Source organism: Globicephala melas, chromosome 16 (assembly GCF_963455315.2).
Source record: "Globicephala melas chromosome 16, mGloMel1.2, whole genome shotgun sequence".
Taxonomy (NCBI): Eukaryota; Metazoa; Chordata; class Mammalia; order Artiodactyla; family Delphinidae; genus Globicephala; species Globicephala melas.
Genome location: NC_083329.1, coordinates 83,818,010 through 83,843,459, shown reverse-complemented (window position 1 = coordinate 83,843,459; position 25,450 = coordinate 83,818,010). Strand labels below are relative to the sequence as shown.

The 25,450-nt window shown below is 42.1% G+C and overlaps 1 protein-coding gene across 2 annotated transcripts in view; it reads right to left on the bottom strand.

Moving 5' to 3' along the window:
• Nucleotides 1-3,987: 3,987 nt before the first annotated feature.
• Nucleotides 3,988-25,450, bottom strand: part of FMN2 (formin 2) — a 310,405-nt gene continuing 288,942 nt past the window's right edge. For both annotated transcript variants that reach the window (XM_060286264.1, XM_060286265.1), the window contains 2 exons: nt 6,818-6,899; nt 3,988-5,520 (listed from right to left, as the gene is read on the bottom strand). In XM_060286264.1, coding sequence (XP_060142247.1) covers nt 5,494-5,520; nt 6,818-6,899 — 109 coding nt within the window. In that variant the 3' untranslated portion in view covers nt 3,988-5,493. The remainder of the gene's footprint in view (nt 5,521-6,817; nt 6,900-25,450) is intronic.

Genomic DNA, 25,450 nt, shown 5'->3' with positions numbered 1-25,450 from the left:
TAGTAACTCACTTTCCAAAACACCGTGTCAATCCCACACCAGAAAAGCAGAGAAAATGTCACACTTCCTTATAGAAGCCAAGCCTTGTTACCCAGATCCACTTCACACAAAGTCGTGAACCTAATCACCCCTGTATGAGCCCACAAGGAATTGAAAGGCACTCTGTTAGATGCTAGTAGGAGCCACTATGTCTTCCATGTTATGGATGACCTGGATGTGATAGAAACAGTGGGATTTTCGAGGAGTCCCAATTTTCTACATCATTCCATCAAAACACCATTAGTCTAATACATGAATTCCGTAAAGTTACAAAATCAATACACAAAAATCAATTTCTCTTCTAAACACAAAAACCAAACCATCAGAAACAGAACATAAACCATCCAATTGACAACAGCATCAAAAAGAACAAACTACCAAGGAATACATTTAACCAAGGAGTTGAAAGACCTGCACACTGAACACTTCCAGACGTTGATGAAGAAAATGAAGAAGACACAAATAAATGGAAAGATATCCCATGCTCATGGAATGGAAGAACTCGTATTTTTAAAATGTCCATTCTTCCCAAAGCAATGTACACTGTGAATGCAATCTCTGCCTAACTTCCTACGGTATTTTTCACAGAAATAGAGCAAATGCTCTTAATACTTGTGTGGAAACACAAAGGACCCCAAATAGCCAAAGTGATCCTCACAAAGAAGAACAGGCTGGAGGCGTCTCACACTCTCACTTCAGACAGTATTGCCAAGCAACGGTCACCAAAACGGTGTAGAACTGGCCAAAAAAGCAGATGCACAGACCAGAGGAACAGGACGTTACCGAGCCCAAGATCCTTCTGCTCCCGCATGAAGGGCCAATACGCCCCGAGACGAGTTGCTGGAAGAAGGAATAACGACTTTAATCGGAAAGCTAGCCCACCGAGAAGATGGCCGATCAGCACCTCAGAAAACCATTTCCCCTCAGTCCCGGCTGGGGCTCCTTCTATACAGAAGTGGGAGGGATGGGGCCCGCAGCACCGGCCAATGGCTACAGCTCGCGCCTGCCCCGCCCCCACTTCAACTGCATGACGTCAGTCAGGCGGTGATAGGCGCTGAGAAGAAATGAAGCCGGTTAAGGGGTAAAGACCCCCAGCTGCTTTTCTTGGAGGGCGCGGCAGAGGCGGTTCTGCAGGAACCTGAGGGTCGCCGATCCCGTGCCGCCTCACTGATGCTCGGAGCCAGGCTGTCGAGTAACAGCCCTGAGGCCGGCCTGTCACCGTGACCCGCCCCTGTTCCCGGCCCTCACGGAGGGGCGTCTCAGGCCTCCCTGCGCCTTTCTTCACGCCGGTTTCCGCCCCGTCCCCACGCTGGCACAGGGAGGGCCAGGTCACCGGAACCGGGTCCGGTCGCCAGTGCAGGCTGGTTCCCTGGCTCCGCTGCACGACGCCGGCGTGGTGGAAGTCTTCGGCCTCGGCCTCTCGCCTCCTCCTGTTCTCTGCGGGGCCGACTTTTCCACGCGGTGGCGGGCTCTTCGGCCTCGGTGTTCCACGCTTTTTCCTCAGCCCTTCCCTTCCTTAGAAAGGTCGCCTCACGTCCGCCAAACTCCCATTTGGAACGTTTAAGACCTCCCTTGAAACAGGCTCCCGGGTGACGTCAGCGCCGCTGCCCGCCCGCCCAGGACTCCAGGCATCCAGCCTCCGAGCCGTAATAAACTTACCTTAGCTCCCAGCACAAAGTCCCTTTCTGCGGCTGCCCTGCTCCTGAGTCTCGCCTGGTTGCAGGTCTGAGAGAAGTGAGGCTCCCGGTGCCTACAGGGCCTCCTCTTCTCCCCTGCACTCACCTCTTCCTCATGCCTCTGCATTTAGCACTCTGCACTCTTTGAACTGGACATTACAATGAGTTTTAATTGTTGCTTTACACGTTTTCCCCCCAACTTGACATTTAGTTCTTTTCCTTTATAGTTTTTTAAATTATTTTTTATTGTGCTAACACTGATTTATAATATTACATAACTCTCACGTGTACACTGTATGTCGACTTATGTACACACTACAGCCTGCTCACTGCCAAAAGTTTAGATTCTGTCCATCATCATACAGTTGGCATTTTACCCATTTCACCCTCCCTCCATATTCTCCTTTTAAAATGTCGGTTATTAGTTAGCACCAGGCCTTGGCACAAAGGAGATGACAAGCCAGTGTACAGGTGATGAAAAATTAGATCAGACCTAAATGCAAAGATTATTTATGAAGAAAGTCTTTTCATGCTTTTCCATTAGCATAATGCTTCTATTTTATTCCTTCTATTTCCCTGTCTACATCCATCTCTTTGTACCAAAATGTCCTCTGCTTTATCATCTTCCAATAACCCATCACCACTTAATCTGTATCAGATGAATTTTTGCATAAAATTTCTAACTTTTAGAAAAAAGACTTCTCAGATATTAATGCATTGGTGTCCATAAGTGGGAAATACTTCTTCCTTAAAATTGCATAAGGAAATAATTTTAAAAATGTTTTGATGTAGCACAATGATTATGTTATCTCTAAAGACCAACATTCATTAAATACTTCACTACTAACAACTGTTAAGCCTGAAATAAGAAACGTTAAAGATCTTCAAGACCTAAATAGACATTTCTCCAAAGAAGACATACAGATGGCCAACAAACACATGAAAAGATGCTCAACATCACTAATTATTAGAGAAATGCAAATCAAAACTACAATGAGGTATCATCTCACACCAGTCAGTATGGCCATCAACAAAAAACCTACAAACAATAAATGTTGGAGAGGGTGTGTAGAAAAGGGAACCCTCCTGCACTGTTGGTGGAAATGTAAATTGATACAGACACTATGGAGAACAGTATGGAGGTTGCTTAAAAAACTAAAAATAGAACTACCATATGACCCAACAATCCCACTGTTGGGCATATACCCAGAGAAAACCATAATTCAAAAAAACACATGCACCCCAATGTTCATAGCAGCACTATTTACAATAGCCAGGTCATGGAAGCAGCCTAAATGTCCATCAACAGAGTAATGAATAAAGAAGATGTAGTATATACATACAATTGAATATTACTCAGCCATAAAAATGAATGAAGTTGGGTCATTTGCAGAGACGCGGATGGACCTAGAGTGTCATACAGAGTGAAGTATGTCAGAAAGAGAAAAGCAAATATCGTATAATAACACATATGTAGAATCTAGAAAAATGGTATAGATGATCTTATTTGCAAAGCAGAAAGAGACACAGATGTAGAGAACAAATGCATGGATACCAAGGGGGAAAGGGATGGGGTGGGAAGAGTTGGGAGACTGGGATTCATACATATACATATTGATAGTATGTATAAAATAGACAACTGATGGGAACATATTGTATAGCACAGGGAACTCTACCTAATGCACTGTGGTAACTTAAATGGGAGGGAAGTCCAAAAGGGAGGGGATATCTTTATGTGTATGGCTGTTTCATTTTTTTGTGTGTGCAGTGAAGGCTAATACAACATTGTAAAGCAACCATACTCCAATAAAAATTAATAATAGGGGGCTTCCCTGGTGGCGCAGTGGTTAGGAATCCGCCTGCCAATGCAGGGAACATGAGCCCTGGCCTGGGAATATCCCACATGCCATGTCTGCCACAACTACTGAGTCTGTGCTCTAAAGCCTGCGAGCCACAACTACTGAGACCATGTGCCACAACTACTGAAGCCCGTGCGCCTAGAGCCCGTGCTCTGCAACGAGAAGTACCCACAATGAGAAGACTGTGCACCACAACGAAGAGTAGCCCCGCTCGCTGCAACTAGAGAAAGCCCATGCGCAGCAACGAAGACCCAACACAGCCAAAAATAAAAATAAATAAAATCGATTTATTTTTTAAAAATTAATAATAATTAAAAAGGATCTTCAGACATAGACGATCTAACTTAATTCCACCCTCATGGTAAGTATTTTGCAAGTATCTTTAGGTGATACATACACAATAGGCACAGAACTCTTTTATTATTCATTTTATTTTCATATAAATTAACATCCTAGAAAAATTAAAATAGAAACACTAAATACAGTATTGCACATAGCGATCTCTGTTAAATGCCCTATTATATCATTGAAGAAAGTCATGTACACATGGAGGGGCCGAAGGAGATAGGAGAACAGCAGAACAGCAACCCGATAGCCACTACTGTGTCTGTGCATGTCGACTACAGACTGAAAGCTAAGGACCGTACTCTACATAAATACAAACATAGTTATGATTCAGAGTTTCTTTTTAAGTTGATTCCATGATTGGTTTACATTAGCAACACATTCTCCCCTTTATTCACAGCTGTACCCCAAAACATATCATTAAAAGAATTTTTTAAAATATCTATTAATGTTAGACAAAACCATCACAACGCATCAGGAGCTGATTTTAAAATACTTTCATAGAGAGTGGAAGATTTACTTTTTTCCTCTCAATCTAAAATAAAATCTTTTCCTAGGTGCCTTTAGATCATAAATCCTTGCATACTCATTTCATAGTTTTTAATCAACTGCCATAACACATAAAGACAACCCCAATCAGGTCACAATACTCAGGCAGCTGGGTTTAAGTAACAAGTTCTAGGTAGATGCCAATCCATCTAAAAGTTACTCTTTTTTTGCCACCAGTTAGTCATGTTTGGCAATTTTATGAGCATCATTTATTTAAATTCCTTAAAATTGTGTCATTTTCTTTGTGAAGGGCAATGGTAAAAGTACAGAGAGGCACAGCTTTGGTTTAATTGACCTTTGCTGCAGATTGGCTTTATGTAAGGTCCCGAAGGACATAGTTGATAAACACCCTCATTTCTGATTCCTGCCTATTTTAAATGATTTATAGGAAGGGTTTTCCTTTTGCTATATTCTTTTCTATTCATTATCTGATGAGTAAAAAAAAATGAAAATCTTCTTTCACAAATATATAGTTACAGAGACCAACCCAAGAGCTGGGAAAGCCTTGACTATGACATATATAAATGGTACTTCAATTTCAAAATAGAAAATTTATATGTAGACGTGAAACTGATACAAACAATTCACTAGAAATAACATTTTAACCATAACTCTAAATGCAGTGATGTGGAGTACTGGTCGTCAGTAGAACGGAACGTGTTTCACTGTGACAGGGCTATTTGCACATCATTAAATTGAAGGTTACTGTTTAGCATGTTCAGAATTAATGCAGATACTGCCTCTTACACATGCTGTTTTGGTCTATCGGTAAAATACCATAAACTTTTACAAAAAGAAAAGGTGTCACATTCTCCACTGGCCTACTGCTTTTGCTTTTTTTCCTTTCTTTTTTTTTTTAATATACAGTAGAATTCAACAATCAGTGAACTGTCTGGAAAACACAAAGATTATGCAAGAGGCCAAGAAGAAAAGTGATCAAAATGATGAGTTTCCTTCCTGCCCTAGGTCGGCTGAATTCTGTGGAAGTGGCTGCAGGGACTCATTTTCTTTCTGCTTTTCTTTGTTCAGGTTTTCATGCTTATTTTCGCTTTCTGAAAATAAATGCACCAGGGAAGAGTTATAGTTAGAAGGAAGAACTTTAAAAATGTATGGCGTTTAGAATAACCCAAACAAGGTCTTCTCATTTGGATCAAATTCTTTGAAAAAAGGTTAAAGATACACAAAGTGATAAAGGAATAAAATAGAAGTAGAATCTCTTTTGTCTTTTAGAATTTTCACTAAGACAAATCACTGAATGTTTTTGAGGACAAAAGTTTTGAAAATTTAGCTTCTAATCGACATGAAAGAATACCAGGTCACCTTTTTCATTTTCTCATATTTATGTGTGCAAATACATAAATATGAAAATTGAATCGAGGCTTCATCTCATGGTTAATGTGATTTAACTCTTTTCTATCCTTATAATTCCATAATTGTGGTTAATAAATAACTTCCTGCTCATTCTATACATGTACTTTAAGATTGTACTTTCATCAAACAGACAGAACATAAACCAAACCATAATAAAATACTTATTGTTACATAAGATTTTTATACAGAGAAACTGAAAGGAAAATCTTTTAAATGAAGATATAATTTCTAACTTTTTTCTAAATAAAGCTGTTAAATGGTATTCCAATTTGGGTTATTTGAATATCTTCCATTTAGACTATATGAGACTAACTCAATTCAAACTGCTCCTATTTTAAGGCCTAAAACATCATCATTTACTTACTCTGTGGGGTCAAATGACAACCCCTCGAACACTCAACTAAACACTGACAGTACCACAAGGGAAAACTCGTCATTTCCACCACCCTTTCCTCTCTGGGGGCACAACTTGGCGTTTTATTTTGAAGGGGAGAGCGGACAAAGAGGGAACACCTTGGCTTGTTACACTCGGGCTGTGGGCTGACAGCTGCTGGGCAGCCGACTCCGCAGAGCCTGAGCCCTGGTCCCGGCAAAGGACAACAATGCACCTGGCATTTCATGTGTTAGATCCCAAGGGTGCTCATCCAATTACAACAGCTGTGCTGTGATCCGTGTGTGATGAGGAAAGTGAACGATGGCCCCCAACCCTGCCAGCAACCCCACACACATACGTGCACCCCCTCAGTGGATTTATCTTAATTGTTAGTCTTTGAATGCTGAATGCTGAGATTCTTTTAGCCTTTGGGGCCTGATTAAAGGCAGAAGGAAAAGGAGATTCTTTAAGTCAGAGGCTCATTATTTGTTCAAACTTAAGAGGAAAATAATTAAAATATTATTAGATGAATTTGTATATATTGAGAAAAGAGTGCTTAAAAGCCAAAGAAAATCACAAGTTAAAAAAACAGAGTAAATACTTACAATTCCAGAGTCATGTCTTGGTTTTATTTTATAAAGTGATTTTCCCTTTTTCTGCCTACATACCTCTTCAGCTTCTTTTACTCTGGGTGGGGGAGAAAACACACAATTTAAACAAAGATTTAGAAAGCTAACTACAATCCACCTATAGCAGTTGATTTATTAGAGAAAAATACCACATACCACAATGTCGCCTGACATTTGATTTAAAAACAGAATGTTAGAGCTAGAGGCAAATTCACCTAGTGGTTCTTAACTTGGAATCAAAGGATGTGGAATGGAATAGAATACAGCACATTTATATTTTTAGGCTACACTTTATCCTATACTAATGGAGTCTTACATTCAGAAGTAAAGTAAAGAAATATCCTTCATTTTCAGGTGAGGGTGCTGAGCTTGGCTCCATTACATAAATGGGGCTGGCACTATTACATAAATCAGAAGCATTAAATAATTAAATAAGCAGTACCATATAAAAACTCATATGTTTATTTAAAATGGTCTTAGGTTCAGTTTCCACATTGCATTTCCCCAGGCATGGAAGTCTGTGCAATGAATACTTGGGGTGTTTTTTAAAAAATTGAGCTTCATCAAGCATGGGAATGAGTCATTCAAAAGCAGAAAATAGAGAGTGAGCAGTAATGTTTGAACGCATCTAGGATTTCTTTTTAAACACACGCTCCAAGGGAAAACAGTATTGAGTTTACCAGAGGAACAGTTAAAAGAGGACGTCATGGGGAGGGAGGTTGTGCAGCAAGTCTGGCTCTGCTGTCTGACGCTGGGTAACATCTGCTCGCTCTGCCCTCTGTGTCCCTTAGGAAGGACAAGGGCTTGATAATGCAGAACAGCATCACTAAGAAGATCACACAGAGCTGCTGCAAAGGTCCAAAAAGTTTTACTTTAAAAGTTCTTTATAGTAATGCAATTATACTCCTATAAGGATGTTAAAAAAAAATCAGTCCATGATTTTATAAACAGACATATTTATATATATATATAAAGTTCTTTATAAAATATTGTAAAATGTTACCAATGATTGCTTTAACTAAACAGATAGTAAGAAATCTGTAAGCTGGAATTCTATTAATAAAAATAGGTGCCATAAGAAAGAAAATAACCTATTAGGTTAATTTGTTTTTATTACTGTGGTTTTCCTCGGGAATTAAAAATAGAGTATTTCTGGAGAAACTGAAAAGGCCGTGACTTATCTTAATAAAAGACTTAGATCTTGAAACCTGTTTCCTGAAAGAAATGAGTTTTAAATATACTTCTTGAGCCTGATGGTAAAAGTTCTAATGATAGAATTCATCTCTTATGCAGTTGAAAGAACCCCTGTTTTTAAACAACAGAAGGGAACAAATCATGGAGTACAGCAGCTATGAGGTTACTGTTGCAGCTCACAGTAAAGCGTGGCAGATCAAAATAAATCCTTTTGGATGTAAAATGCCTGCTGAGTTGCTAATGTCAGTAATTCCAGAAAATGATGACAGTTTAGAAAACAATCCATTGTTACCACTTCTACTACTTTCTTCCCAAGCCATAAGTTTGCCTTTAATCTTTTCTCCAAACATTTGAATACAAACACATTATAACAAACTAAGGATTGCAGAGTTCCCATCTTCCTCTGAAATAACTACCAGTTAATATAAGTTGAAATATTTGGACAAGAAATTAAGGAAAACATTTTTTTTTTTTAGCAGTTAGCAAAAATCCAGTAGATCCCCTTTTAAATTTACTTGGAGCTCTTTAAAGCGTTTTGTGACATTTAAAATAAATCTACTTCACAAGTTTGTAAATCACCAAAGCATCTTAATTTTCTCACTATCTTACTTATTTTGTTCTTAAAAGTTTTTTCTAAGTATCACAGGAAGCTGAGTCTAATACAAACATATTAAATTTTACACAAAAACAAGTCCAGCCATTCCCACAGCAGACACAAGGAGAGCTAGAGAGAGTGGTCAAGGAGCCCTCGCAGTGACTGGGCACCGGGCTAGGGGCACTTAAGCCCGGCGTCTGTCAGGGGAGAGGCCTGTGCGCACAGAGGCTGGGGCGCTCGGAGTCCAGCGCCGGGTTCGGGGGCTATGCCCCGAGGGGACCCTGGGGTTGGCGGGTGGGGTTCCTGAAATTCTTCGGAAGCAGGTCGACAGTTGAGCTTCGTTTCAAAGAGAAATCTTAATTTTCCATACTTTTCTTGGAAGGGGAAATGGGGCTGAGGGTGAGGGGAGAGGACTTGTACAGAGTAACCTGGGGGCGCCGCGGGGACCCTGCTGCCTGGGACCCGCCACCGAGGCCAGAGCTCCCCCGCCCCGCTGCTTCCCTGTCCGACGGGAGCGAGTGGTCCCTGCGTCCCCAGACCCCAGCCGCGCACATGGCTCCCAAGCGGTCGCTCAAGGTCAGGAGCAGAGGAATCACGGAGAATCAGATAAAACGCAGCTCCCGGGCCCCCACGTGTCTGTTCTGGGCCAGGCGTCTCTGTTCCCCCACCGTACCCGCCCCCCTGCCAGGACGCGCTCGGAAGCAGCACTGGGAGAATCTGATCCGATGTGGACGACACCGGGAGAAGCTGCGCCCCGGAACCGAGCTGGTGGTTCCCCACGCGGCGCCCCAGGACCCCGGCGCTCCCTCCCCCTCGAGGCAACGCCGTGAACCCCCAGGTCACGACCCCAAACCACAGGAATGGGCTCCCTGCAGTCCCCTTGGGGCCCACCCATCCTAAGTCTCCTAGCAAATGCTGCTTCTTCCAAAGGCCAATTTTATTTCAACAAAACTCTGACATTTTCCCCACACTTTAGGCAGGAAAAAAGAACGTGTCCCTGGAGGTGAGCTTGCCGCCAGAGTTGGCAGAAATAAGAGGAAAAATAATGAGGTGAGCCGGAAGGGAGAGGGCCCCCGAGTGCCCTCCTACTTGGGCCTCCCTCTGGGGGTCAGGAGGAGTTCTCGGCTCCAAGTGCAGGCCCCTTGAGTAACCCTCTTCCCTCCTGCCTCGCCCCTCATTCAATGAGTGCTAAAATTTCCTAAACTGAATAGGAAAAAGATGTTCCTTTCATAACTAGATATTAAGTGAAAAGGCACAGTGGTGATAACTTTTCAAATAACAAAAATGACCTACACGTCTTATTTGGAAAGGAGGAGGGGAGTGAAAAGAGGGATAGTACTTCATTTATAAAGAGAAAGCAGTCACATGAGGAAGGAGGAAGTCAGGTCTTGGCTGAAGGGGACAGTCCTCGGCCTGCACTTGAGTTTAACCTCCAGTTAGGAGGGGGTCTGTGGTTGGCGTATGGATTCATAGCTCTTGTGCATGATTCACGAAGATGATTTTTTTTTTAATGTGGCTGCATTCACACAAAAGGGACTGCCAGGGCGTTAGTTAATCAAGATTTGACTCTATTAGTCAGTCTCCCAAGGCAACAGAAATAAAAGCAAAAATAATGGGACCTGATCAAACTTACAAACTTTTGTACTGCAAAGGAAACCATAAACAAAATGAAAAGACAACCTACTGGCTGGGAGAAAATATTTGCAAATGATGCAACTGACAAGGGCCTAATTTCCAATATATGAACAGCTCACACAACTCAGTATTAAAAAACCAAACAACCCAACTGAAAACTGGGCAGAAGATCAAGACATTTCTTCAAAGAAGACATACAGATGGCCAATAGGCACATGAAAAGATGATCAACATTGCTAATTATTAGAGAAATGCAAATCAAAACTACAATGATGTACCACCTCATACCATTCAGAATGGCCATCGTCAAAAAAGTATACAAATAACAAATGTTGGCGAAGGTGCGGAGAAAAGGGAACCCTCCCACTGTTGGTGGGAATGTAAATTGGGGCAGCCACTATGGGAAACAGTCTGGAGGTTCCTCAAAAAACTAAAAATAGAGTTATCATATGATCCAGCAATCCCACTAATGGGCATGTATCCGGACAAAACTATAATTCAAAAAGATACATGCACCCCTATGTTCATAGCAGCACTATTCACAATAGCCAAGACATGGAAACAACCTAAACGTCCATCAACAGATGAATGGATAAAGAAGATGTTATATATATATGCAGTGGAGTATTACTCAGCCATAAAAAGAATGAAATAATGCCATTTGCAGCAACATGGATGGACCTAGAGATTATCATACTAAGCAAAGTCAGAAAGAGAAAGACAAATACCATATGATATCACTTATATGTGGAATCTAACATATGACACAAATGAACTTATCTACAAAACAGAAACAGACTCACAGACATAAAGAACAGACTTGTGGTTGCCAATTGGGAGGGGGCTGAGGAAGAGATGGCTTAGAAGTTTGGGATTAGCAGATGCAAACTATTATATATAGGATGAGTGAACAACAAGGTCCTACTGTATAGTACAGGGAACAATATTCAATATCCTATGATAAACTATAATGGAAAAGAATATAAAAATATATATGTATGTATAACTGAATCACTTTGCTGTACAGCAGAAATTAACATTGTAAGTCAACTATACTTCTAAAATAAACACACACACACAAAAAAAATAGATTTTTACCTTATTAGATAACTAAAAAGGGAAGTAAAAAATTTTCAGATGACATCTTTGGTAGGCTAATTCTAACAACTGCAACTTCTAACCAGAAATCTAGACAAAAAAGAAAATATGAACAAAAACAAATGATGTGATAAGGAAAACTCTTCTCTCATCACTTTTAGTGGTTTTGGAAAAAAAACAACACAGAAAGCAGAGACTAGAAAACAGGAAAGGTAGACAGAACAGAAGGATACAAAGAGTATATCATGGCCATGAAATTTGACGTTTATGTTAAATTTTGGTGTAATATCTTTTACTGCCCATAAAACTTCAGTCACAACAATGTGCTGAATACTTTTCCAAAGTATGAACTTATCCCTCAAATGAAGGACCAAAAGTAATAAAATAATATGAGGCGCTCCTTGATCTTTTAAGGGAGAATTTAATCATGGGAAAAAACCAAAAAACAGATGGAATCAGGTTTGGAAAACAGAGTAGGTGACCAATTTGAACAAATATTTTTTGTTCTTAATTTTTGTCCTGGCAATGGGTCAAAAAGAGTTAGATAAATGAATGGGTGATTCCCAGTAAGTGGAAACTCACTCCCTACAAGGACCAATCTTTGTATAACCAATTTTGAATAGACTTTTTGAAAAAATGAAACTTTTCTCTTTCTTAAACAGATGGAAATATTTAACATTTACTTGATGCCACCTTCATCACTGTTGTGATGTGCGGACTCAGGCCTCCCTCAAGGCCCCGAAGGCGTAGACAGCAGCTCACCCACTCTGATGTCACACTGTGCTCTATTGGACTTGACCTCACAGCCAGTTTTAAATCCTCTGTCTGTTCCTAAGATGGCACGTTGTGATCACTCCTCGCGGTGCTAGCATATCTGCCTTACATAGATCCTCTCTCTTCTTTAAAAAATTCCTGTCTTCTCTAGAGGGGAAAACCAGACAACTAAGCTCATCTAAATGAGCCTCAAATAGAGCAATAATGCTCTGAGTTCAGTCCCAGCTACACAGATACAGCTCCTGGGCCTGGAGGCAGTCCTGTCAGCTGCCAGGGCTTCTCCCCTACACACCGCCCTCCACCTCCCACAGCTGGGTCTGGAAGGTTAGGGCGGCCAGGAGTCTGACTCACAGTCGGGCAGGACACGACAGCGACAGCCAGCGACAGCACTCAGCGTGTCTGGTGAGAAGATCCTAAGATACCGCACAACCCGACCTGCCCATTCAGCAGCTTGTTTGGGAAGATGTCAAGTAAGGCTGGAATGAATGTGAAACCTGAAATTCAAGCTTATCAAGGTAGAGAAGTGTGACACCATTGGTCAGTAATGACAGATTTTGTGATGCTACAGAGAATACAGGATAAGGAGTGAGCATTTTGTGAGCAATGTGACTATGAGATGAGTCCTCCGTTGAAAACTGTTGTCTGGGCAAAAATGACCAGAGGAAAACATAACATCTCTAAGCTTAAAATTTCAAGAAAACTCTTATACTAAATTTATCTTCTAAAAAATGAAGTTGTAAATGTAACCTATAAAGAAGCTAAATAAATTTCAATACATCTATATAGATTTTTATTCCCTACATTGAAAAATTTTCAGTTGTAGCAGCTTCCTCTGGCTTTAAGATATTAAGCTTAGAAGTTATTAAGCATAGAAAATGAGTCCAGGAGACTGAGAATATTTTTAAGGTTTATATCACAGAGAAGACAAAGGTAGGTGACAAAATGAAAAGTATTTTTTTATCATAGAATTTCTTGAAACAGCATAATCTATAAAAATACTGAATCACTATGTTGTACAACTGAAACTAACATAATGTAAGTCAACTATACTTCAATTTAGAAAAAAGAAACTAGTTTAAATTCCAATAATAATTTTGTCCTTAATACAACTGGATACATTTATACTAAAGGTTATTCTAAATAGAGAGAGTGGTTTCTGATTTCTCTCCTAATAAAAATGTATATTTCTCTGCACTTTCCTTCCCAAGCCCCAGACCCATTTATTGTAAGGCAAACATACAAAAAGTTCCATGTGATTCAGTGTAAAGACAGTTTGTGAGATGCAACAGTGACACAGACACAGAGAAGAGAAACCACACGTCTCTGTGGCCCGCAGGCCGAGTAATTTTTATCTACTTTATAGAGCAAACACCTGGCGGCCTCACCCTCATTAAGAAAACAGGTATGCTATCGTCATTCAATGGAATGAGAAGGGAGCCACTCCTGCCACTGAGCAGTAACAATCTGGTCTAAGTGAGTGTAAGGCGGCCAGGTTCACTGCCCGCCGGGGCAGAGGCGTGGGGTCCCCTCGCGGAGATAGGTCTCCGCCCACCTGCTGAGAGCAGACCACTCCCCCGCCCAGCTCAGCGGAGTCCCCACAGCTGCCTACTAAGCCCAGAAAACCATTCTAATCCAAAAGAGAGGGGAGGGGCTCTGGACGGAAGCTGGGTGGGAGCCGGCATGTGGCTCCAGTAGAGCCGGAAGCAGGTGTAGACGCCCTGTGGACTCGACTCCATCTCGGCCTGCTCTCCTTTATGACCAAGATGCTCACCACCACCACCCCAAACCCCCTGAAAATATAGTGGAAACCATCAACCACAGCGCTCCTTATCACTGCAATGGAAAACAACTGAAGTTTCGTCAGGCATGTATTTCTGAATTTGAGTCTAATTTCTGAATTTCATCGCTCATACTCTCTGACTCTTTCAGGGAAAACTGCCTCCGCGCCTCCAGGGCTGACGGCGCAGTTAGTACCAGCGAGCGCACAGCGGCAGCGACTCAAGGCGGCCACGCTTTACACGACCCCCGCCCGGGGGCCGGCCTGGGGACAGTGCCTCGGAGACTGGCTTGGGGACCCCCGCCTGAAGACCACGCCTCGGGGACCAGCCTGGGGACCCCCGCCCCTGGACCACGCTTCGGAGTAGAGGTGGGTCAAAAGAGAGGAATCATTCATTCAGAAGATAACATTCAAGCAGTCAAATGAATTCTTTACAGTCGGCATCTCTTTGATAACTGTCTAATGTTCTACAAATGTAGGACATTGTAACTCATGGATGAGCTACCATAGGAAGAAATGTTTCCCCCTAGGTTTGGAAAGGCTGTAGGTGAGGAAAGATGGGTCCGGAGGACACAGCTGGGTTCTCCGGCTGGGCTCTCACTTCAAGGCAAACAAAACAAAAAATCACACACACACATCTCAGGATAACCCCATGAGGTGGGTACTGCTGTTACCCAACTTTTACAGTGAAGAAACTGAAACTTAAAATGGTCACATTAGTCGCTCAGGGTCAGAAACCAACGTTGCAGATCCAGACAGACACAGACAACACCTCCTCAGCTCTAGGTGTAATAAGCATCGATCTGTGTGGCCTCCTCAAAAGGCAAAGGCATGGGATGATGAAAAACACGGCCACCAAAATCTTCCTCTAGTTATACATATGTACATAGTTATTTACATTTATGTATTTATACTTATCATGTATTTATATATTTACATTCATTATATTAATTTATATTTATATTTATTTTTATTTCTGTTTATTTAGAAGCATTTAATTTTAAAAGACTGAATTTTCTAAAACTCTGAACATATAAAACGTGGCAGGTTAAAATGGTTTTTGAAAGAGAAACTATTTGGGAAAGTGGGTGCATGTATTTTACTAGCTCCTGAGGAGAAGCACTCTAACTGGACAAATTCTGAACCCTATTCAAGGAAAAGTATTAATGGAAACACAGTGGGCTGTAGTGTTCATCTTTGAAAAAGGAAAGCATGCAAGATCATCCGGAGAAAAAACTACCACCACATTTTCTTGATTCTAATTTCTAGGAGGAATTCTTGACGGTGGCTCTCTACATAAGGGATGTGAACTCTAGTCAGTAAAAATCTAAAAATACAGAAGACAGAGAAATTTTCCAATGGCTTTTTTCTTTTTAAACACAAATCCTCAATATAAACAGCAACTAAATTTTAAGCTTTAACTCAATGAAGGCGTTTCTGAGGAAAGGGGATTCGGCACACACTTGGAGTGTGTTGTGCCCTTGCTTTTTGGTGATCTAACCTGATAGAGGGCTACAACTCTGAGAAACCCAGAAGGACAGTGAGCACATTTCCCCCACTATCTCAGATCCCAATGGTCTCAACTGAACAGCAGTCAGTAGGTGGTTAGAGTCTCTGACAAATGTTGGAAATGCTGACACGCTGTGCTGCTGAAGATGGGAAATATATGTACCTTAGTGACTAGATGATTAAACAGTAAGGTTCACACTCCACTGTGTAAATAAAGACCATGAATTATATTCTGTCAAATCAGAGTATCATTTTCTCACGTTCTTCCCACAAGGAATTTACCGTGGTATCAGAAAAAGTTGAGAAAGCTAGAAGGTACCATTTAGAACGTTTAAAAATGCTTAGATGATAAGCTTTTAACCGTTACTGAAAATTGTAATATTTGTATTCATAAACACGTTAGGATTTTAAAGCTCTGATAACATAGTTTTCACTGTTAATTTAAAATCGCTCATTTAAAAAAAAAGGGTTTCTTTTTCTCATGGCTCTTGTAGTAGAGACTATTTTAATTCTACATTAGACCCAGATTTACATGGAATTTACAAAAGTAGCTCAGCTGATGTGCCCTTTATCTAAGTCCCATAACAATGACCATGTTCTTTCTGTAGGTATTGAGGATGTTTTACATTTCCTCAATAAAATGGTTAAAATGACAGCTCCTGGTCTCACAAATTCATGATAGTAAATAAAATGAACTTCTGTCACACATGATGGCCAAAACTATTATAAAATCACATTTGACAGCAAAGTACCTTTTTTATTACAGGAGACCAGTGTTGTTTACTACATTTGACATTTTTTGTGCAAACATCCTTTTACTATTTCCACATGTGTTAAGATATTTTCTTAATTTCAGCAATTCCTTTTTTTTCTTTTGCATATGGTTCAGAAAAGCATTTGATTATAGCTAGTGAGATATAAATTTAAGTTCTATTGGTACTCACACTATGGTTTTTCTTTTGACAATTCAATACCAAGGAGGATGTGGGTGAATAACCTGGATCCTATTCTTTTAGAAAAACCTTTTTTTGATGGGGCAGGAACTCAAGGGCTATTAGACATAGGGATTAGTTTATAGTGAGTTTATCACGTTTCTTCCCTGTAAAACTCAAAAAAGAGTACAACAGAGCTATTAATGTCATAATGGTTTAGAGTCTTGCGAGAGAGAGATGTGGGCGATACAACACAGGAATGCATGAGGGAAACACACATATGAAGGGAGAACAAAAACACGCAATATTTTCCTCTACTGGATGATTCCTATCAGGTTAAAAATATGCTGTTCATCCCATCAAATAGAAAATATCTCTCATCCCCCGCCCCCTCCAGCGAGACCTTCCTTCTCTGCCACCCTTTACATGTACTGCCCATCATCCCCTTCTCCACATCCTCTGTGCCCATCTAACCAGGCGTCTGTCACGGACCACCTGACGGCGCCTGCTCTTGTGATGTCGCCGCTTCCCCCAAGTTCCCAAATTCAAAGGTCGATTCTCCTCCCACTCCCGTAAGCACCAGCAGCTCTGCTTTATGGCCTCCTTCTGGAAGTCTCACTGACCTGGTCCACCAGGCTCCACAATCTGCCCCAGCACCTCTCTCTACAGCCCAGCCATCTTCTACCTTTCTCCTCCTGCTCACTCTGTTCCAGCCACTGCAGCCTCCCCCCAGGGCTTTGCACTTGCCGCTCTGTCTGGAATGTTCCGTCTCGAAATCCCCTGGTTTCTTCCATCACTTCCTTCAAGTCCCGGCTTATCTGTCGCTTCTCAGAGAGCGCTGCCCGGCAGGCTTACATGCACCGCCAGCACCTCCTCCAGCCCTCTTTTCCCTCTGCCCAAAGTCCCCAGAGGACAGAGAGTGCCTCCCTCCTGACTGAGCACTGGCACAGGGCACCTTCAGAGAACTCCAGACAACACAAGGCAGGTGCAGCTCACGCTGGGAGGACCATATGCCCTTTTAGTAAATGCAGAGTGGCCACATCCTCTCTGAGGCACGGCTACCCAAACAGGACTCTGTACAGCTCAGCACCAAGCTTTAAATCATTCAAGGGAGGGGTTTATAAGGAGACACATCAGCCTTTCTCCAGAGACATCAATGAGATCAGGGATGTGAGGGCAGGAACACTTTATCTAGAACAGAGTGTGACACACAGGTGACAGCAAAACCGTTGTTCCTAAAGGAAGGGGTGACCTTTGTAATCAGTTGGGGGTGGAGCATGGCCAGGGCTGTGGGGGACGATGGGGAGAAAGCTGAAGGATTATCCAGAGAATGTCAACATCCCTCAACAAGATAAAAAACAAGATGAAGCTGATTAAAGTTTTCAAACTTAGAAAGACATTCGAGGTATCAGGGATCTTAAGCGTTTTATTACCGATCTTACTCAGGAAACAAAAGCAAAATAAATCAAAATGGAATGAAATAAAGTAAAATAAAATGCTCCTGGGCTTCATATAAGACAACGTTCAAAAAGAGCAAGCATAAGTTGGTGCAGCCACTATGTAAAACAGTATGGAGGGTCCTCAAAGAATTAAAAATAGAGTTACTATATGATCCAGCAATCCTACTCCTGGGCATGTATCTTGACAAAACTACCGTTCAAAAAGATGTATGCACCCTTATGTTCATAGCAGCACTATTTATAATAGCCAAGACATGGAAACAACCTAAATGTCCATCAACAGATGAATGGATAAAGATGTGGTACATATATACAATGGAATACTACTCAGCCATAAAAAAGAATGAAATAATGCCATTTGCAGCAACAAGGATGGACCTCGAGATTATCATACTAAGTGAAATAAGTCAGAAAGACAAATACCATATGATATCACTTATATGTGGAACCTAACATATGACAAATGAACTTATCTATGAAACAGAAACAGACTCACAGACATAGAGGACAGACTTCTGGTTGCCAAGGGGGTGGGTAGGGGAGGGAAGGACTGGGAAGTTGGGATTAGCAGATGAAAACTATTATACAGAGAATGGATAATAAACAATGGCCTACTGTATAGCACAGGGAACTATATTCAATATCCTGTGATAAACCATAATGAAAAAGAATATCAAAAAAATGTATATATGTAAAACTGAATCACTTGCTATACAGCAGAAATTAACACAACATTGTAAATCAACTATACTTCAGTTAAAAAAAAAAAGAGCAAGCTGACAAACCTCTGGTGTATCCATGAGCTAATAATATCATATTATCATTAGAAAGCCTAAATTGAAAAGAGAAGTCTTACATCATTTTAGGAACTATATTAGGTATGATATGATTTTCATTTTTTTGGTTCTGCAATATTATCTTAAAAATATTAAATCTTAAAAATTGTAAATCATAGCTCCTAAAACTCCAAGAGCATTAGAATTTGAGTTTGATATGAAATTATAATATGCATATAAGAAATATCATGCATGTATAATAACTTAAATGATAATGATGATGACGACCACGGTGACAATGACCTGAAGGTCCTTCTAAGGAGGAACAAATAATAAACAAGAACTTTCCACATAAACCAAGGAACACAGGCTGGGGGAAACTTATTTGTTATGATAGCTGTTCAACGGTGGACACCTGAATTGACTAGAAATGCCCGCGTCCAGACCACGCTATACTTCCATGGCCAGTTCTGCAGCACCAGCACGGCCAGTCCTCACTGAGGGCCCACTGGCTAGGAAGCACCATATAAACGGTCTGTCCCTGCCTCAAAAAATGTCTGCTTTCTTCACATGGACTCAAAATTCCTCTCCTGACCTAGCAGCTGCCCATGGTTCGTGTTTCTAAGCCTAACTGTTTATGACAAGCAGAAGCAGCGACCTGGTCAGAGGCCTGTGGGGAGGGTCACGAGTGAGAACTCAGATGCCAGGTAAGGGCCGGTGGGCAGGAGTAGGGAGACATTCTGGCGAGAGGGTGGAGACCTCATGAAACACAAGTGAGAGATGGGGCTTTACCCCATAGCAAACGCAGACAAACTTCTTCCCCTTTTTATTTATTTTCACCATTATTATATCCAGTTTTTCCCCCCTAAGTATTTATCTCTTCTCCATTAGAAATACAGTTTAAGAAAACTTGGACAATCTGACTCCCCCCCTATGGAGATTAGATTTGAAAAAAGTTTATTTAGAATAGATGAGTAATTTCAGAATAGACACACGTACTGTATATTTTTAACATGAATTAAGGTTTCCTGAGTCTGAAGTTTACACAGGGAAAGCACTAGTCATTTCATCACTACAGAGTCAAGTTATTATAAATCACTAAGTATTCAAATAGATGGAGATCATTTTGATCTTGGAATTAACTGTGTGATTTTATTTTTTTATAATTTTTGCCAGCAGATTTGTCTCTGAAATTTTGATTTAGCTCATTTATTCATGTTAGTAGTTAAAAGATTTGCTTTCCTTGAGTACGTCCCCTGGGCACAGGGGAAATGGCCAGGAGTGGACCAGGCAGAAGGAAAAGTAACTGATGTACGAATTCAAAACTGTGACCAATCTGAACAGACCGCTGAGGGTGGGACATTCAATCCTGGTCCACTTTTAGGCTTAGTGGTTAATGTGAGAATTCTATTCACTTTCTTCAGAAAAAAAAAAAAAAGCTTTGAGATATCATTAGCGTACTATTAAATTCACCCATTTAAGTGGAAAATTCATGGCCAAACAGGGAATTTCCTGGTGGTCTCCTGGTTCGGACTCCTCACTTTCACTGCCGAGGGCCGGGGAGGGGTCGGGGAAGTAAGATCCCACAAGACGCATGGTGCAGCCAGAAAACAAACAAACAAACAAAAAACTGGAAAAAACGAAACAAAACAAACCCTAACCCACAGGGCTATGCAGCCATCTAGTTTTAGAACATTCCACCCCGCCAAGAAACCTCACCAGCAGTCACTTTCCATTCCTCTCTGTCCCCAGCCCCTGACAAGGGCTAATCTACTTCCAGATCCTATATACTTGCTAATTCTGGGTGTTTCATATAAAGCAAAACACACCACACAGTCTTCTTCTCTGACCATCTTCTTTCACTTAGCACCCATGTTACAGCCTGTATCAGTGCTTCGTTTCTTTTTATCACATAACGCTATTCCACTGTAAGGATACGCCGTGCTTTATTTACGCACGCATCAGTGGACAGACCTCCGAGTTGTTCAGGTGTCATGAGTGACACTGCTGCGTGTCCACAGGCCTCTTCCACAGACCCGCGGCAGGAGCTGCGGGCCCCATGGCAGCTGTACGCTCACTTTTTTTGTTTTTTAATTTTCCCTGTGGCTTGTGGGATCTTAGCTCCCCGACCAGGGATGGAACCCGTGCCCCCTGCAGTGGAAGCACGGAGTCCTAACCAGTGGCCTGCCAGGGAAGTTCCTAGTCTGCCCCCTTTGAGGAAAGGCCTGTTTTCCAAAGTGGCTTCACTGCCCACAGTCCCCCCAAGCACGTGAAAGTCCCATACACTCAAATTGAGTTTCGCGCCTTATCACAGTTGCTTCTTAAATGTTAACCAGATTTTAGCAGGCAAAACCAGTGAGTTGACTGCTCTTTGTCCAATAAAATGATGCTGCAATGTCTGGGTCTAATGTTGCCATCAGCTGCAAACCTGTTGTAGAGACGAACGCCTACATCTTGGGGACGATCTCGCCCACCTCCATCTCTCATGACTAGCTTTGAGTACTCATTACTGACCCCACGATCCCAAATTTTTAAATGTAGAAGGAACACCTTCCATTTCTCTGCACTACCCGCGCCCCCCCGTGTCTGAGGGAGAAGTCCCAAAGCGGACAGGAGGAAGGGTGCCCGGCCAGTGGGCTCCTCTACCGGGGGCTCCGAGTCAGCCAGGAAGACGTCACATGGGGGTGGATGCAGGGGCATTTGTCACTACCTAAAAAATCCAGGCTCCGGCAGAAGTCCATACAAACCTAAGAAATCGGCGTTGGACAAATCGAACAGGTCTGGCCCCCTCCTCCGGCAGGTTATAACCATCACATTGTTTGAGAGGCTCCTAAAGAAATTTAAATGACCCCCAAATAACGGCTTGCTGGTTAAGATATAGCTTGTTGTAGGAGCTAGCTGCAGCTCATATAAGCTGCACGATGTTATTTTTAACAGGTAATCTTAAATATCTTTACTCCATGAAGCATATTTTTTGCCAAGACAGTTTTATGACAAACTTCGCTAAGACACCAAAAAATATTTTTAGCAAATGCTGAAGGGAAATGAATAATTGCTCAAATACCATTACAAGCCTCTGCAAACTCAGCAGAAGGTGCAACAAGGTTTAAATCCTTTTAAAGCAAAAAAGTCTGTGGAAAAGCTATTTTCTTGACTCTTGGCCCCAGCTGTCTGTTGGGAGTTGGAACCACAACATTTAAGGTGACTTTCTTCCATTTTTGAACATGAGGCTTAGAGACAGGATTTTCCAAAATTTAAAAAGATCTCTTGGAACACGGAAAGATGAAGCAAATGCATAGATTTTTTTCCATCTAACCTTCACCTTAGGATTTTACATCATTTTTGGAGAACTAAGCTTTAGAAAGTAAATTTCCTGATACCCAGGGTTTCAGACCTTGTAAATCACTTTAGGAGAAGAAAGGGGGAAGCTCACTTTCCTGATCTCTAAGGTCTGGTTAACATAAGCTCATCATTCATGGAGCTGAGACTAGACTTTTCTGACCTCCAGAGCTGCCCCAGCCAGGAACCTGTGCTAACGTGCATGTGTAGGGTCCCAGCACCCTCTTCCCGTCTCCTCTGCTGCCTCTCCTAGTGCAGAATATCACACCTTTCACCTGGGTCACCTCAGGTTACTGAGGAGTTTCCTCAGTAACTCCTAACTTGCTTCTCAATACCACCGTCCAATTTCCTACCCATTGCACCAACCATCTTTTCTCTGCATGAATCATCTCAGGTTGTCCTCTTTCAAAAGCTCTGTGATGGCCTTCTACTGCACCCACGATAAAAGTCAGCCTCTTACCATGACTGCAAGGGTCGGAACGGTCAGGCCCCTGACTGTTTCCTCAGATTCACCTCATGACCTGGAGATCAGTCAGTCTTTTCTGCCAGGCTGCTGTGACCTTCCCGCACCTCTACCTGCCAGGCTCACCACCGTACCCCTACACCAGTCTCAAATTCTTTAGGTGTCAACGTAAATGTTGCCTCTTCAGAAAGGCCTCCTCCGACCAAACTTTCTAAATGAAACTCTTCTGCTTTTTATTGTGCAAAAATGGTTCACTGTTTACTTTCCACATAGTGCTAATTTCAACCTATAATTTTAAAATGTGCGTGTTTACTTTTTTATTGTCTGCATCTCTCACTAGAGGGTAAGATCCACATGGCCAGGGAATTTGCCGACCACAGAGTAGCGCATAAATAACTGTTGAATTAATAAATTCATGAATTTAATTTCCTACTACACCTTTTTTTTTTTTTTTGCGGTACGTGGGCCTCTCACTGTTGTGGCCTCTCCCGCCGCGGAGCACAGGCTCCGGACGCGCAGGCCCAGCGGCCATGGCCCACGGGCGCAGCTGCTCTGCGGCATGCGGGATCCTTCCAGACCGGGGCACGAACCCGTGTCCCCTGCATTGGCAGGCGGACTGTCAACCACTGCGCCACCAGGGAAGCCCTCCTACTACATCTTAATGCATATTAATTACTCCTTTAATGAGCCTAGGTCACATTCCCTACATATTCTCAGGGACCATTTGCACTGTCCTGTCTTGTTTGTCAATTTCCTTCCAAGGTTCCCACTACAGGGGTCAGAACTAGGAAGAGGGTTGCTTTATGGGTCGTTCCTGTAGAAACTGATGCCTGAATTTAATGGGTAAGCGGTTGGCCAACTTCACGTACTGCTCCAATGTGACAGTGCTGGGCAGAGGTCCAAGAGGCAGTTCCACTTATGTGTCCAACAAACACATGACTACAGAATAATAAGCCTCTTTCCTTAGCTCAGGTTTATTTTCAGTTGCTTTGAAAGTGGTTGCTTCCTTCTACTCTGATGACATCATACTTTGAACCTGAACACACAGCTCAGTGTATGAGATGCCTCTGGTCTAACATGTACCCTCCTAAGGCCGGACACTCACACGCTTTCCTTCCAACCACAGACCAGCTGGGCAGAGACTAGACCTGACTAACACACGCTCGTGCAGCTGGAGGAGTAGCTGCCCTTTCTCCTGGTTCCTCAAAGACCACTTGCCTCAGAATAAAGGGAACCAGCAAATTAAGTTAGACAGCACTTTAAACACAACTCTTACTAATGTCACCACTGATTTATGAAATCAAAATGGCTTAAGCTGGGACTCCCCTGGTGGTCCAGTGGTTAAGACTCTGTGCTGCTAATGCAGGAGGCCTGGATTCCATCCTTGGTCAGGGAACTAGATCCCACATGCTGCAACTAAGACCTGGCACAGCCAAATAAATAAATAAATATTTTTTAAAAGTCTTAAGCTGACTACAAGTGAAATGGTGATAGGCTGCACTGCACACGATGGGGCTTGAAGCCCGGGTGCCAGAGCCCAATTTCCTAGTTTAGGACATCCTCCCCTCCTAGGACCGCCTGTGAAGCTCCTACTTGACTCAGATCTGTGTGCAAAGAATAATTCTGGAGGCACTGATGCCCCTCTTGCTTCCCCCTCCTGTGACACCTCACCAAGGCTAGGCTGTCAGCTCCAGGGAGACGGGGCCTTCATCAAATGACTGAGGGTCTCCTGTGCCTGGACACTTAACATGGAATGAGAGGATGACCACACATCACAAGCTGGACTCTGCCTGAAAACTGAGTCTGGCTACAACAGAGCAAAAGCGGGCAGTGAAATTGTCTCTCCAAGGACCACAGTTCCTCCATCACGGTGGAAAAGCACAAGTGTCCCTAGTACCCTGTGCTAAGTCGTCCGAGCTCCCCTGGGCCCCCACGTGGCTTGGTGATGCTGATGACTTCCTGGAGATAAGACATGGGTCACCTGGGTCCTCACGCATGGACACTGTGCTCTGTGAGGCCTTGGGGAGAGGCTGGGCACCGTTCACGTCAGTTTGTCCCCATATTCTGGACAGAGTCGAGCTGACATTTTTTTAAAGTTATTTTTCATATGTTTTGTGTTGCTCAGTAATAACTAGTCCAAATTTCTTTGAAGAAGAATTTCTTATTAACAAGTGTACAAGCCTAGTTGCAAGTATATGAAGAAATATTTTTTCGGACTCACGACAAAACCAATGGGTCAGCTGTCTGAAGCATCAAAACAAGAGTAGAGCATAATGTAAATAAGAAGTGATAGGTCACATGAACGCTGTCAAACAAAAGCTCAACTTGGACTCAGAATCAAGACATTTTACCAACGAAGAAAGCAATTGAGTCACAATAATGCCTTGTATTTACAGATGTGATTTTTTTTAGTCATATATTTTATACACATCAGTGTATACATGTCAATCCCAATGGCCCAATTCATCACACAACCACCCCCCCCCCGCAGCTTTCCCCTTGGTGTCCATAGGTTTGTTCTCTACATCTGTGTCTGAACTTCTTCCCTGCAAACCAGTTCATCTGTACCATTTTTCTAGGTTCCACATACATGCGTTAATATACGATATTTGTTTTTCTTTTTCTGCCTTACTTCACTCTGTATGACAGTCTTTAGATCCATCCACGTCTCAACAAATGACCCAATTACGTTCCTTTTTATGGCTGAGTAATATTCCATTGTATATATTTACCACATCTTCCTTATCCATTCGTCTGTCGATGGGCATTTAGGATGCTTCCATGACCTGGCTATTATAAATAGTGCTGCAATGAACATTGGGGTGCATGTGTCTTCTTGAATTATGGTTTTCTCTGGGTATATGCCCAGTACTGGGATTGCTAGATCATATGATAATTCTATTTTTAGTTTTTTAAGGAACTTCCATACTGTTCTCCATAGTGGCTGTATCAATTTACATTCCCACCAACAGTGCAGGAGGGTTCCCTTTTCTCCACACCCTCTCCAGCATTTGTTGTCTGTAGATTTTCTGATAATCCCATTCTAACTGGTGTGAG